At 45.0% G+C, this 15,490-nt stretch overlaps 2 protein-coding genes across 3 annotated transcripts in view; one reads left to right on the forward strand and one right to left on the reverse strand.

The window, feature by feature from the left end:
* RNF25 (ring finger protein 25) overlaps window positions 1–15,490 on the forward strand; it is a 316,906-nt gene that overhangs the window by 161,766 nt on the left and 139,650 nt on the right. The window lies entirely within an intron of this gene.
* The window catches only part of LOC126932993 (sterol 26-hydroxylase, mitochondrial), a 37,428-nt gene continuing 24,433 nt past the window's right edge, over window positions 2,496–15,490 (reverse strand). For both annotated transcript variants that reach the window (XM_050752406.1, XM_050752407.1), the window contains exons 2-9: window positions 8,306–8,496; window positions 5,367–5,566; window positions 5,039–5,236; window positions 4,692–4,864; window positions 3,606–3,772; window positions 3,335–3,413; window positions 3,036–3,248; window positions 2,496–2,884 (exon numbers count right to left, since the gene is read on the reverse strand). In XM_050752406.1, the coding sequence (XP_050608363.1) occupies window positions 2,765–2,884; window positions 3,036–3,248; window positions 3,335–3,413; window positions 3,606–3,772; window positions 4,692–4,864; window positions 5,039–5,236; window positions 5,367–5,566; window positions 8,306–8,496 (1,341 nt within the window). In that variant the 3' untranslated portion in view covers window positions 2,496–2,764. The remainder of the gene's footprint in view (window positions 2,885–3,035; window positions 3,249–3,334; window positions 3,414–3,605; window positions 3,773–4,691; window positions 4,865–5,038; window positions 5,237–5,366; window positions 5,567–8,305; window positions 8,497–15,490) is intronic.

A 15,490-nucleotide genomic window follows, 5' to 3' on the forward strand; every position in this document is an offset into this window, starting at 1 on the left:
GTGAATAATATTTCATTGTGTGGATACACGAGGTCTTCCTGGACTTCCACGTGAGATCAGTTCATTAACTGAGCTGCAAGACTGTGAACACTGACATCATCTTGCACAACTGCTACAAAACCCCAATCCAAGTTTCATCGCAGACTTCCCCTCACCCAAGCACCACCCATGTTGTTTTGGCAGCTCGGCCTTGCTGGTTTGAAGGAGCAGCACACTAGGGAAGGCAGAATTCCACTCTGGTTGACTTTGTGACACAGATCCTGGCAGCCTCGGGGCCCAGCCCCAGCCTCTATATTTGCAAGAAGCTCTCACAGGTGGATCACTACACAGGAGGGGTTGAGAGCCATATCTGTATAATCAGTAATTCCTCCCAATTCCCTCTAGGTTCTTCTTTTATTTTTCTTTATTTTCTTTTTGAGATGAAGTCTTGCTCTGTCACCCAGGTCGGAGTGCAGTTGCACAGTTTCGGCTCACTGCAACCTCTGCCTCCTGGGTTCAAGTGATTCTCCTGCCTCAGCCTCCCTAGTAGCTGAGATTACAAGGGCATGCCACCACACCCAGCTAATTTTTGTTTTTTGTTTTTTGGGTTTTTTTAGTAGATACAGGGTTTCACCATGTTGGCCAGGCTGGTCTTGAACTCCTGACCTCAAGTGGTCCACTCGCCTTGGTCTCCCAAAGTGCTGGGATTACAAGCTGGGTTCCCCTTCTCAATGTAGAAAATTCTGTGTCCTCCTCTCCCCTTCCCTTTTCTTCCCTTCCCCCTATTCCAGTCTCTTTTTCAGGAAACATTTACTAAGCACCTCTTAGGTACTAGACACAGTTAGACACTGGGATCCAACATTAAAGAAGCCTGATTTGTGCCCTTCAGGGGATTCACAGTTGGGAAGAGAGCTGGATCTCTAACAAAGTGAGCATGCTGACAGCTCAGCTCTGTAAGCAGGGGAGGGGAAGGTGGGACACAGGATTGCTCGGAGAGGTCAGGAAGGGCCCTGCAGAGGCAGTGACATTTGAGCTGAATCCTAAGAAAAAGCAAGCTCTCTGTGATGACATGACAGTTGGGGAAGAGCGTGTTCCAAGAGTGGGGACAGGAGATACAAAGTGTTGAGGCTGGAAAGAGCATAATGTGCTCAGAGACATCCAAGGAATTCAGGCTCAGCTGTGAAAGGGTGACCACAGCCAGGGTGCAGGGTGCCAGGGCACAGTGGGTCTTATGAAGCACAGTAACAACTTTGAACTTGACCTGAGGGCTGAGGGCAGTTCTGAAGTATTTTAATCAGGGCAATGACATAATTTTTTAAATGAGTTCAAACCCTATAATTCCCACAGGTCCAAGAAAGTGAACTTTAGGTTGGCACGGTGGCTCATGCCTGTAATCCCAGCACTTCGGGAGGCCAAGGCAGGCAGATCCCTTGAGCTCGGGAGTTCGAGACCAGCCTGGTCAACATGGCAAAACCCCATCTCTACAAAAAAAAAAAAAAAAAAAAATCAGTCAGGCAAGGTGATGTGCGCCTGTAGTTCCAGCTACTCAGGAGGCTAAAGTAGGAGAATCGCTTGAGCCTGAGTTGAGGATGCAGTGAGCCAAGATGGTGCCACTGCATTCTGGTCTGGGTGACAGAATGAAACCCTGTCTCAAAAAATCAAATTAATTCTTTAAAAAGAAAGTGAACTTCATTTTTTTTCTATGACTCTACCAAAATTTACTGCTGGGACTCTGAATTTTCAAGCCAGTGCCGTAATGCATTGGCTCTCAATGGCAACCCACTTTCCTTCGAGTGGGCTTCCTGTACTAAGGAGGCTGGAAAGTTAAAAGCTATAATCCCTAGGCTCCCTTGCAGCTAGTGCTCCAGGCAGGACTTAGGTTCCTCCTCTCAGCTGTATGTGAAAGATGTGGAAGGTGGAAGAGAGGTAGAGGCCCCTGCCCTTTCTGCTATCAGGAGCAGTCACGAGGCATTCATAAAGGTCCAAGTCCAGTTACTGCTGACTTCATGGGTATTGAGAGGCAGGATGGGGGTCTTCCTGTGTGACATGGTTTGTTTTGCCGGCACAGACCTACTTGAACTTAGTTGAATGGAGTAGCTCTAGAGCCAATAGTTGTAGCAATAGCTTCTAGACTCTCATCCTCCTGATTGTGGCCAACATGGTGCTCCCCAGGCTGCTCAGTGCCTGCTAGAGGTCAACTCTAGCCTGGTCTCGAGCACCTCCAATAATTTTTGTAGCACCCCATTGCTTATATCTCTGCTCTTTCTGTTCAAAGAGGGTGGTTTCTATTCTCTACAACTGCTACTTGACCAACACAGTGCTCGGGAGTCACTGCAGTTCCTGCTTGGTGTGGCCTCAACCAGTGCCACGTGAAACCAAGGCCTCTTTGTGAGGTCTGGGAAAGCAAAAGGTGTTCTCAGTTTCCAAGGACCAGGGTGGCTGTGCCTCTCACCATGACTCAGTGGAGAAGGGGAATTCCCTCAGATGCTGGGTAGTCAAAAAAAATGACAAAGGTCTCCGATAAGAAATAAAAGTCCCTTTATTTTATATTCTACCCAAGGACAGCAATGCGATAAAGCGGTGGCCTTTTATCTGACAGGGAGTTGCTCAAAAATGATAGAAGTGGCAAAAGCTCAGGGTCTGTGGAAAGTGCAGGGAGTTCCTCCCACCTCTCAAGTCTGGCGGCCTCCTTCTCTCCCTCCTCATCTGAGACAGGCGGCAGCCAGGAACCACTATGCCAGGGCTGGAGCCTCTAGGACAAGCCCCAGCAAGGTGGGGACTCAGCTCAGCACTGTCTCTGCAGGAACTGCAGGCCCACTTTCTTATTGGGAACCAGGACAATGCGGGCCACACTCTTCAACTCCCCCGTCTCTGGGGCCAGGACCACCTTGTACTTCTGGATCAGCTGGGGGGCAAAGAGCACATGTGGTTGGGTGGACTGTGTTTGCCATCCACTCCCCACTCTGCACACTCCTACCCTGTGCCTCCCTTCCTCTCCTCCCAGGACTCCTCTACCCTTCCCTGCCCACACACCCTTCTAGTCTCTCCCAGCTCACCCTTGCTAGGAGTAGCTGCATCTCCAGCTCTGCAATCCTGCGGCCCAGGCAGGCCCGGACCCCATAGCCAAAGGGCACAGAGCCAAATGGGTGTTGGATCCTGGGGGTAGCAGGCTGGCTGTTCCTCAGCCAGCGGTGGGGCTGGAAGCTCTCAGGTTCAGAGAAGGTGGTGGGGTCCCGGGACACCACGTAGTGGCAGAACACAAACTGGGTCTATGAAGGAAGATTGGGCAGCATGAATGCATCTCTTCGGGGGCATGGGGCACTCCTGGGCAATCAGGCTGTCTAGCCCCACTCACATTCTTGGGGAAGAGGAAGCCATCAACTTCAATTTCCTTTTCTATGATCCGGGAATTTGTGGGGACCACAGGGTAGAGGCTGCAGGGAAAAGAATATCTAGGGTCTGCTCTGGATTCATGGGGGTAAAAAGTGCCCCACTCCTTCTCCCCTACCTCTCCCATCTCATCCTTGTCACTAGCCCCAGCCCACCTGTCTTCACTTCCGATTTCCTCCTCTGATTCCCTCCCCACACATAGATCCTGTGCCCCCCAGAACAGCATCCTGTCCTACCGCAGAGTCTCCTTAAGCACAGCTTTGAGCAGCGGCAAGTGGGCAAAGTCTTTGTGCTGGGGCACCTGCCCGGCTGGCACCACACCCACCACTTCCTCGTGCAAGGCCTCCTGGATCTCAGGGTCCTTTGAGAGGTGGTACAGGGCCCATGTCAGCGTGTTGGATGTCTAGGAGATAGAGTGGGAGATGAGGTGAGGGCGATTTCTAGGAAAGAGGCCAGTAATGGGAGGGTGTATGAGTGGGTGTGTGCAAAATATGGGAGAAATGAATTTGCCACAAGCCTAGCAGGAAAAAACATGAAGGTTCATGGCAGCCTCCATGCTAAACATGAATTCACAGTGGGATGAGAGCCAATATGATAGAGAATCGCACCTTCACTAGAGGAGGGGATGGCAACACAGAGAAACCCAACAGGACAAAAGCGTTGGAAATATGAACTATAAAGAAAGAAGGTACTGGCCGGACATGGTGGTTTATGCCTGTAATCCTAGCACTTTGAGAAGCCAAGGCGAGCAGATCACTTAAGGTCAGGAGTTCGAGACCAGCCTGACCAGGTGAAATCCTGTCTCTACTAAAATTTTTAAAAAAAAGAAAAAAATGAGCTGGGCATGATCGTGCATGCCTGTAATCCCAGCTACTTGGGAGGCTGACGCAGGAGAATTGCTTGAGCCCAGGAGGCAGAGGTTGCAGTCAGCTGAGATCAAGCCACTGCACTCAAGCCTGGGCAACAGAGTGAGACTCTGTCCCAAAAAAAAGAAAAAGAAAGAAAGTGTTTGTGAATGAGCTCTTCCAATTCTCCATTCAAATCGCAGCAAGACAGTTGGATAGATGTGAGATGAACTTCCCAGCTGTCAGAGTGAGAAGACCCCAGGTGATGGAATCCATCTTAAAAAAGGACCATCCCCTGTCCACCCACCTCAGCTAAGCTGAACGAGCCCTCTATTTTCCTTCTAGTGCTGTATCCATGGTACAGAAAAAGAAGCAGGTCCTTGGAGGGATGAAGGCCGGGATCAGGTGAAGGATAATGGGGAAATGGTTCAGGATGGGAGCCAGGGGCCCCTGGTCTCACTTTCCCCCTTCACTCACCGTGTCCACTCCAGCCATGAGCAGTTCAGGCAGGCTGCCCATGGCCTCCCGAGGACTGAGCTGTCCACTGGCCAGCAAGAAGTGCAGGTAGCCAGACACCTGGACACCATCTGGCCCCTCTGCCTGCAGTTGGGCCTCCATATCCTCGAGTTTCTCATCAATCAGCTTCTTCCCTGTGACAGCAACAGAGAAGAGGAGAGGACAAAGCCAAAAGTCATGATCTCCAAGGACCAAGAGCCACTCCAACAACTGGTAGCATGAGGGAAAAGGCCTGGGAGAGACTGCTGACGCACAGACCTGGAGTCACCCCCATCTCTCTTCCCTGGGCCCCATCCGGGAGTCCTCACCGAAGGAAAAGATGGCATTCCAACCATCCAGGTATCGCTTCCAGAAAGGCAGCACGGGGCGGGTCCACTTGGGGAGGAAGGTGGCATAGAGTGAGTTCTGGAACATTAACCCGATGGATCTGACAAAGGTCACGGTGTCCTCGGGGATGGATCGCTGCAGGCAGCCAATGCGTTTCTCGAACAGGATGTAGCAAATAGCTGAGTAGTGCACAGAGGCCATCACAGGAGGCAGAACCAGGACATATGGAATCCAGCAGCCCTTGAGGAGCAGGAGCACAACCTCCCCCTGACCCATTCCCTTCCCTAGCGCCTCTCCCAGCAAGGGTACCTTCCAAGGCAAAGTAGTAGAAGAGTTGAGCCGTGTCCGACACCTGGTTCCCCGAAGCACTCTCTGCCCGCAGCTGGTCCAGTCGAATCATAAAATCATCAATCACCTCATTGAAAGCATCCGTATAGAGCGCTGCCTCCGCTGGCTTCAGCAACCGCTGGTTCAGAGCCTGGCGCAGCTGGTACCAGTGGTGTCCTTCCCTGCAGGGACGCAGAGGAACAGCACAAACATAAGCCTCTATAGGGGTTCAATTAAGGGAGATCTTCTCACCCTAAAGTCCACCCCCCGCCACCCAGAGTCAAAGGAAATCCCATACTCCTAGAATTTAGAATTATAGAATCACCAAAATCTCAAGTGACAGAATCTTAGAATCCCCAAACCAGAATCTCACTACAGTAGAGTGGAGTGGATATGGTGGGCATCTAGAACCAGACTGTCCAGGGCCAAATCCCAGGTCTGACCATTCCTGGCACAGGGACCCTAGGTAGATAACTCCTGTGTGCCTCATTTCCCTTTCTATAAAATGGGGATAATAAGAGTGCCTAACCCGGGTGCGGTCGCTCATGCCTGTAAACCCAGCACTTTGGGAGGCTGAGGTGGGCAGATCACCTGAGGTCGGGAGTTCGAGACCAGCCTGACCAACATGGAGAAACCCTGTCTTTACTAAAAGTACAAAATTAGCCGGGCGTGGTGGCGGGCGTCTGTAATCCCAGCTACTAGGGAGGCCGAGACAGGAGAATCGCTTGAACCTGGGAGGCGGAGGTTGCAGTGAGCCGAGATCGCGTCATTGCACTCCAGCCTGGGCAACAAGAGCGAAACTCCATCTCAAAAAATAAATAAATAAATAAATAAAATAGAGTGCCTATCTGAGGAGGCTTATTCACATTATTCGAGTGCTTAGCTCAGTGCCTGGCACATGGTGAATGCTTAGTGATTATTGACTGATTATCTTGGAATTATACAGTTCTGGAATATTCCACATGTCAAATAAGGGGGAGCTGAGGAGGCTGAGGAATAAAGGAGGACCAGGTTAGGGTTCCTGGACTCCTCAGGCTCTGAGCCTTCATGCTGTGCTTGGCTCAGTGGGTCAGAAGGACAGGAAGGCCCACGAGGCTAAAGCTCTAGGCTCTTGCCTCAGTCATGCGGTAGATGGTCAGGACCCCTCCCTGGTTAGGTAAGGGTGCTCACGTGGGTGGAAACATACTTCCCAAAAGCAAGCTTAATGTCCAGAGACTGCCCCCACTCCCAGTTGTTCCTCAAACCTATTTCCTTTCCTAAGCAAGCTGGGTATGAGTCCATTTTCTTAAAGGCTAGCTGTAGAGCAACAAGTACAATATGGTCCAATTTTAAGAGGAGACAAAATCCTACCTATCCACATGTATATTTGCATGCTCCTGAATAAAGAGGGGAGAATACACAGCAAACTGTCAGCACTGGTGGCTAAGGAGGATCGATAGGAATGGAAGGGCAAGAGACTTCATATTTTATTATTGAAATTTCCACGGCAAGTATTACTTTTGGATTTTTAAAACCAATAAAGTTGTTTTTTGTTTGTTTTATTTTGTTTTGTTTTTTGAGACAGAGTCTTGCTCTGTCATCCACTCAGCTCACTGCAACCTCCACCTCCTGGGTTCAAGTGATTCTCCTGCCTCAGCCTCCTGAGTAGCTGGGACTACAGGTGCGTGCCACCACACCCGGCTAAATTTATATATATATTTTTTTAGTAAAGACAGGGTTTCACTGTGTTAGCCAGGATGGTCTCGATCTCCTGACCTCATGATCTGCCCGCCTTGGCCTCCCAAAATGCTGGGATTACAGGCGTGAGTCACTGCACCCAGTCAAGTTTATTTTTTTAATACATATTTTTTATTTTAAAAAATTATTATTTCTTTAATGACTTTCAACACCCCACCCCAGGAGCTGCCTTTATTATGTTAGGGGAAAACTGCAAAAAGATAAACTAAAAGTGTTGCTGAAAAAGAAATGAAAACCAAGAATAGACCCATTTGTTGGGACTTCAAGTTGTTCCAAAAGTAAAACTCTCAACAGTAGGAATCAGATATACAGAACTTAAATGTGGTTGTTAAAATATCACCTGGGGGAAACAATGGTTCATAAAATGATATTTTACAAATATACATGTTAAAACAAAAATTTTAGATCCCCAAACTTATCATGAGTTAGCAGAATAGCTTTTTTCCCCCAATCATCTGACTCAAAGATCCACAAAAGAGCTTTTAAATGCATGCATATGATATCATCTGTTCAGGAAACTGGCTTTAGAGTAAAAAAAAAATGTAAATAGATTACAAAGGGCTCTACATAATGTTTAGCTCCGATTCTAAATCTGAGCTGTCATGTCATAGGTGGCCTGGCCCAATGAAAACCTGCAACCTAAGTCTTGCCCTCAGTGGCAGATGTCAAGTTAAAAAGATTTTTTTTTTTGAGATGGTGTCTCACTCTGTTGCCCAGGCTGGAGTGCAGTGGCATGATATCAGCTCACTGCAACCTCCACCTCCTGGGTTCAAATAATACTTCTGCCTCAGCCTCCCAGATGCCCACCACCGCACCCGGCTAATTTTTGTGTTTTTAGTAGACAGGGTTTCGCCATGTTGGCCAAGCTGATCTTGAACTCCTGACCTCAAGTGATCTGCCTGCCTCAACCTCCCAAAGTGCTGGGATTACAGGTGTGGTTTTTGCCATAATTTTTAACTGTGAAAACAGCAATGACTTTTGCACCAACCTAATATTTATTAGTGGAGAGTCAATGAATGGTCCCTGGGCTTCAGCACCTCCCAACAACTGCTCTCTAGACTATCAGGTTCAGAGGATGCAGGGGGGTCCTGTTCTGCTGGTTATCCACCTGCCTGCCCTGTGCCCACTGTCTTTCACCCTGACCCTCTATAGCCCCGTTCCAGTCCCTTCAGTCCCCAGCTCACGTGGTGAACGGCCCATAGGTCAGGTCGTGCAGGTCCCGGTGCTCCTTCCATAGCTCCATGTCGTTCCGTACTGGGTACTTGCCCTCTTGCCGCATCACTTGCTCCAAGAGCGGGGCACTGGCCAGGTTCACGTGCATCTGAGGCCCTAAGTAGGACATCCACATTGGACCGTACTTGGCCTTGTAAAGCACCTGTGGGATTCAATCAAAACTGAATAACTGGGCCAAGTTGGGCAGGTGCTTCCAGGACAGGAGATGGGGTGAGGAAGGGTCTGATGGCTACACCAGAGCAAATGGGCTGGACAAAAAAAAAAAAAAAAGTACATTGTTTATGAGGTAGGCACCAGGATGACCTGTTGTTCCAGAGGAAGAGCAATAAAAAAAAAAAAGGGCACACAAGTAACTAGAATATTAGAATATTAGAGCAATGAGTGTCTGGTGGAACTAGGGGCATCGAGGTCCTTGGAGGAATGAAGGTTTGGAAAAATGGGATATATGGCAAACTGAGGTATGTCAAGGTGTATGTTGGGGGCCAACATTTTAGGGAAACTGAGCCCTTAAGTGAGGTGTGATAGAAAGCCTCTAGCTCCTTTTTTGCATTTAAATCTACTGTAGCTTGTTGTCAATGAAATGATGAATGCTTTGTGTAATCAACAAGAAAAGAGTAGCCTGATGAGGAACAACAGGAAAAACAATAGGCTGGATAAGAAAGTCAGGGTCCAAATATGAAGTAAGTAAGCCATGTGGTATGATATTTATTTCCCATGAGTTTCCTGAGCTTCCATATGATTTTGTCTTTGAAATCTAACATGACAAAAAAAAAAAAAAAGAAGTAAAAAAAATTACTGGCCATGTTATGGACTAATAATTAGAAAACAATTTAGGGACATATGTAATTAAATTCTCAACTGTCTGGCCCATGCACTAGGATACAAACTCTTTAAGAATGGTCTTTTATGCTGTGCTTACTGCTGTATCCCTAGCCCCTTGAACAGTATAGGAGGAACAGGACATGAGATTCATAAATGAATGTTGAATGAATTCAACAAATTTCCCGCTTTGGAGTTTCATCAGGTGGGGGCTAACCCTCCCATTCATCCTGAAAGATGATCTTTGTTCTGCAAAGTGGCTCTTAGACCCATCTGAGCCTCCCAGCTGGACCCATCTGAGAATGCTGGGACTTTCCAACTGGCTCAGGTTACGATCTAATGGTAGGATCACAGACACAGCATGTATCTCTCAGCAAGTATCCTGCTGTCTTTCTAAAATAACTTCTTACATAAGTAGATCCTTGTTAAGTTCCACTAAGTAAACTAACTGAGAAGCATGAAGGAAGAAGGCACGACTTAGCTAAAAGGAGAAATGTCCCAGAAACCTCCATACTGAGGGCCAGGAAGTGGTCTCAGAGGCTTTGGATTCCAGGAAAGAAGCTGGTGTTATTTATCTACTTTTAAAATGTAACTTTTTCCCCTCTGATTCCAAGAACGTGGCAAAAAATTTGAAAAACAAATCACAGTATAGAGAAGAAAGTAAGTTAATTTGTAAAGCACTGTTTACCACCATTGAGATAACTGCTGTTCAGATTTTTATTAAAATGTTATATGTAAGTTTACTTGAACTTAACAGAAGGATAAGAAATCAAACTTTAGATAAATATTTCTTCAAAATGGTATATATTTGTTTTAAACGGGTCTTCTAAAATTAAAGAATTAAGAGACATATTAAGAGGCTGGATTTATTGCAGTAGTTCTCAATCTGTGGTGATTTTGTCCCCCAGGGGACATTTTGGAAATGTCTAAAGACATCTGTGGTAGCCACAACTCAGAGGGTATGCGGTACTCGTGGGGAGAGGCCAGGAATGCTGCTAGGCACCCGGCAACGCACACGACTGTCGGCCACAACATACAATTATCCACTCCGAGTATTAACAGTGCCACAGTTGAGGAATCCCAGATTGTTATTGCATAGTATTGTGGTTTTAAAATAGTACACGCTTTTCAAGGGCCTATGTTTGTTTCCAGTTCATAGGACATAGTTGTTTTCTCAGGGATCCATGGAGTAAGCGGTTCAGAGCATGGCCTCCAGCCAGGTGTTTGGAGTTTGAATCCTGACTCTGCTACTTAATGATAAAGTGACCTTGAGCAACTTCTTTGGGCCTCAGTTTCCTCATCTGCAAAATTGTGGTTATATATATATGTGTGTATATATATGTGTATGTGTATATATTATATGTGTGTGTGTATATATGTGTATTATATATGTGTGTGTATATATGTGTGTGTGTACATATGTGTGTGTGTGTATATACATATATAGATATATTTTTTGAGATGGAGTCCCCCAGGCTGGAATGCAGTGGCGCAATCTCAGCTCACTGCAAGCTCCGCCTCCTGCGTTCACACCATTCTCCTGCCTCAGCCTCCGAGTAGCTGGGACTACAGGCGCCCGCCACCATGCCCGGCTAATTTTTTTGTATTTTTAGTAGAGATGGGGTTTCACCATGTCAGCCAGGATGGTCTCGATCTCCTGACCTCGTGATCCACCCATCTCAGCCTCCTAAAAAATTGTGGTAATATTAAACCTACCCCAAACAGCTGTAGTGAGGATTGAATGGTTTATGGTCAATCCTCACTACAGCTCTGGTTTATGGTCAGCTCTATGGAAACATGTGCAATTATTATTGTTAATGTCTTAAACTGGAAACAAATTAAGCCTACTAGGGAATTTAATAGAGAAAAATAGACATGTATGTAAAGTATTTTTTAAAAGGAACCTTTAAGAAAAAAAACAAAACTCACTTATAGGAAAATGATATGGCTGGGGCACTTATAAATCTCAGGAGTATTTGCATGAATTCAGAGGCCCAGCAAGGTTTCCCTGCCTTCTGGAACTATCTGGTCAATGTCAGGTGACTTACTGTTTCAGAAAACATGTCTTTTTGTACCTTTAGATTTTAAAAGTTTGAATAGGTAATACATTATAATAGTTCAAAACTCAAACAATAGAACATGATACACATTAAGCAGTCTGACCCCCTCTGCTATTCCCCTGACCCTCCTATAGTAATCACTTTATGTTTATTTATTTAGAGACAGAGTCTCACTCTGTCACCTAGGCTGGAGTGCAGTGGGTACAGTCATGGCTCAATGCAGCTTCGACTTCCCAGGTTCAAGCAGTTCTCCCACCTCAGCCTCCGAGTAGCTGGGATCACAGGTGCACACTGCCATGCCCAGCTAATTTTTTTTTTTTTTCTTGTAGAGACAGGGTTTTGCCATGTTGCCAAGGCTGATCTCAAACTTCTGAGCTCAAGTGATCCTCCTGCCTTGGCCTCCCAAAGTGCTGGGATTATAGGGGTGAGCCACGATGCCTGGTCCAGTAATCACTTTAACTAGTTTCTTATGTATCCATCCAGTATTTTTCTATAAAAGCAAATACAAATACTATATATTCTTATTTTAGACCCCCTTTCTTAGACAAAAGATATACTTTTTCACATAACAATTTATCTTGGATATCTTTCTGTATTAGTATACAAGGAATTTCTTCATCCCTTTTTAAGGTGACATATTATTTCATTATGTGGATGTCCTATGCTTTGTTTATAAATTTGCTTGTACTTTTTGTAAATATTAACAAATCGTCCTCCAAGTAGGGATGTGTTATTCTGGAGTCCTACCAGCAGTATATTTTCCTTCCAGGAAAATAGGCGTATTCACTGCAGTTTACAGACGATCAACTGTTCAAAATTAAGACACACTGTCAGGTGTTCCTGGGAGGTAGAAATGGGAAACAGGTCTAAATGCATGTTGGGGGTTTGTCAAGACTGTCCTCCCAGTAATTGGCAGAATCAGCCATCGGTTCAGGGTGATGTCCAGGTAAATGGGTGATATATTGAAGGCAATTATGTTGGATTGGTCCTAGGAGCATCCAGGTTTTAACACCAATACTAAGACCCAGTAAAGTTGGAGTTTTTCTGGACTATGGGTTGGGTGAGGTTTCCTTCTGTAATTTGAATGATAGATTTCATCTCTTTAATTGGTAATGTCTCTTTTATAGAAGCCCTTTGGCCTAATTTCTATACTGGAACCGATTCTGATCCTCTTAAACTCTCTTCAGTAACAGATTAGGAAAGACGAAGTGCCCAGGAAACCACTATGTTTCATTTTCTTTCGGTTTGTAAGTGTAACTTACCTAGGAAATTTAATCTCAGGATTTGTGGGTTATTTAAAATTTTTATCCCCTGAAACATGTTTCTTTTCCCTCTCATTTTCAGCAACTATAAGAATATCATAGCAATGTCAATTTCATAGAGGCTATGGATATCAATTGTCAAGTGCTTTAGAAATTCTAAGATAAAATATTTGAGAGTTATAGTCCATTATTTTGAGTTATGTCTTTCTTGTCTCTTCAACTAAATTGAAAATCCTCAAAGGCAGAAACCATGTCATACTTCTTTATGACATCCCAAATTGTTGGACACACTGCTAAGCACATTAATAAGACACTCAGTACATACTTAACAGTTGTCAATGAATCCAGCAGAAAGAAACATGTTGCAGACAATGCAAAGAACATGAGAGAGACAGAGACAGACATAGAAAGTGGGTGGGGAAGAGGATACGTAGGAAACTGGTTAACAGTAGCTCCTCTGGAGTTTTAAGAACCTGTAAGAACAATCTGAAAGGAAATTAAGAAAATAATTCCATTTACAGTAACCTCTGTTATGGACTGAATGTCTGCATTCCTCTCAAATTCTTATGTTGAAACCCTAAACCCTGTGTTGCTATATTTATTGATGGGCCCTCCAAGAAAGTAATTAAGGTTAAATGGGGTCATAAGGGTGGGGCCCTGATCTGATAGAATTAGTGTCCTTATAATAAGAGACACCAAAGAGCTTGCCCTCTAGGGCACAGGGAGAAGGCAGCCAACTACAAGCCAGGAAGACAGCCCTCATTGGAAACCAATCACTGGCACCCTGATCTCTGACTTCTAGCCTACAGAACTGTGAGAAAATAAATTTGTTGTTTAAGCCATCCGGTCCCAGCATTTTGCTATGACAGCCCAAACACACTAATAGATAGTATCCAAGAGATAAAATACCTAGGAATACGTTTAACCAAGGAGGTGAAACAGTCGAACACTGAAAACTACTAGACACTGCGAAGGAAATTAAAGACCCAAATAAATGGAAAGTTATCCATGTTCATGGATTAGGAGACTTAATATTGTTAAAATGGCAGTACTCCCCAGGGCAAACTACAAATTCAATGCATTCCCTATCAAAATTCCATGGCCTTTTTGCAGAAAAGGAAAACCTGATCCTAAAATTAATATGGAACTGCAAGGGGCCCTAAATAGCCAAAACAATAATAAAAAAGAAAACAATGTTGGAACATTCTCATTTTCTGATTTCAAAGCTTACTACAAAGCTACAGTAATCACAACAGTATGTTACTGGCATAAGTGTAGACATATAGACCAATGGAATACAACTGAGAATTCAGAAATACACTGAAACATCTACAGTCAACTGATTTTTGACAAGGGTGCACAGACCATTCAATGGGGAAAGAAAGTCTCTTCAACAAATGGTACTGGGACCACTGGATAACTAAATGCAAAAGAACGAAGCTGGATCCCTACCTCACTCCATATAAAAAAGTTAACTCAAAATGGATCAACAATCTAAAGAGAAGAACTAAAACTATAAAACTTTTTGAATAAAATATAAGAGTAAGTCTTCATGACCCTGGATATGGCAATGAATTCTTAGATTTGATAACAAAGCCATGAGCAATTTTTAAAAAAATAGATAAATAGTACTTCATAAAAATTAAAAACTGTTGGCTGGATGTGGTGGCTCACGCCTGTAATCCCAGCACTTTGGGAGACCGAGGTGGGCAGATTACCTGAGGTCTGGAGTTCAAGACTAGCCTGGACAACATGGTGAAACCCCCTCTCTACTAAAAATACAAAAATTAGCCAGGTGTAGTGGCACATGCTTGTAGTCCCAGCTACTTGGGAGGCTGAGGCAGGAGAATCACTTGAACCTGGGAGGCGGAGGCTGCAGTGAGCTGAGATTGTGCCACTGCACTCCAGCCTGGGTGACAGAGTAAAACTCCCACCTCAAAAAAGAAAAAAAATGGTGGGGCATGGTGGCTCACGCCTATAATCCCAGCACTTTGGGAGGCGAAAGTGGATGGATCACGAGGTCAAGAGATCGAGAACATCCTGGCCAATATGATGAAACCCCATCTCTACTAAAAATACAAAAATTAGCTGGGTGTGCTGGCACGTGCCTGTAGTCCCAGCTACCTGGGAGGCTGAAGCAGGAGAATCACTTGAACCTGGGAGGCAGAGGTTGCAGTGCCAAGATTGCACTACTGCAACTCCAGCCTGGCAACAGAGTGAGACTCGGTCTCAAAAAGAAAAAAAATTTAAAACTTTTATGCATCGAAGGACGTTATCAAGAATGTAAAAAGACAATTTACAGAACGAGAGAAGAGATTTGCAAATCATATATCTGACAAGGGTTTAATATCCAGAGTATACAAAGAACTGTTACAACCCAACAACAAAAAGACAACTTCAGTTTAAAGATAAGCAAAGAATGGCTGGGCGTGGTGGCTCACACCCATAATACCAGCACTTTGGGCGGCCAAGGTGGGCAGATCACTGAGTCTAGGAGTTTGAGACCAGCAATTCAAGACCAGCCTGGCCAATATGACAAAACCCTGTCTCTACTAAAAATACAAAAATTAGCCAGGCGTGATGGCGCACACTTGTAGTCCCAGATACTTGGGAGGCTGAGGCATGAGAATCACTTTAACCCAAGAGGTTAAATCACTTTAACCCAAGAGGTTGCAGTGAGTCGAGATCATACCACTGCACTCCAGCCTGGGTGACAGAATGAGACTCTGCCTCAAAATAAATAAATAAATAAAATAAGCAAAGAACTTGAATAGACATTTCTCCAACGAAGATATACAAATGGCCTATAAGCACATGAAAAGTTGTTCAACATCGTTTGTCATTAAGGAAATGTAAACCAAAGCCACGGTTAACCACTAGAATGGCTTAAAAAGAGAGAAAAAAAGAAAGTTACAGTATCAGTTCCTAGATCCTAGATGAGGGAGCAGAGGCTGGTTTATTCTCATTTATTTGCTCTCTGAAGAAAACGTCGGCA

Source organism: Macaca thibetana, chromosome 12, assembly GCF_024542745.1.
Source record: "Macaca thibetana thibetana isolate TM-01 chromosome 12, ASM2454274v1, whole genome shotgun sequence".
NCBI classification, from domain to species: domain Eukaryota; kingdom Metazoa; phylum Chordata; class Mammalia; order Primates; family Cercopithecidae; genus Macaca; species Macaca thibetana.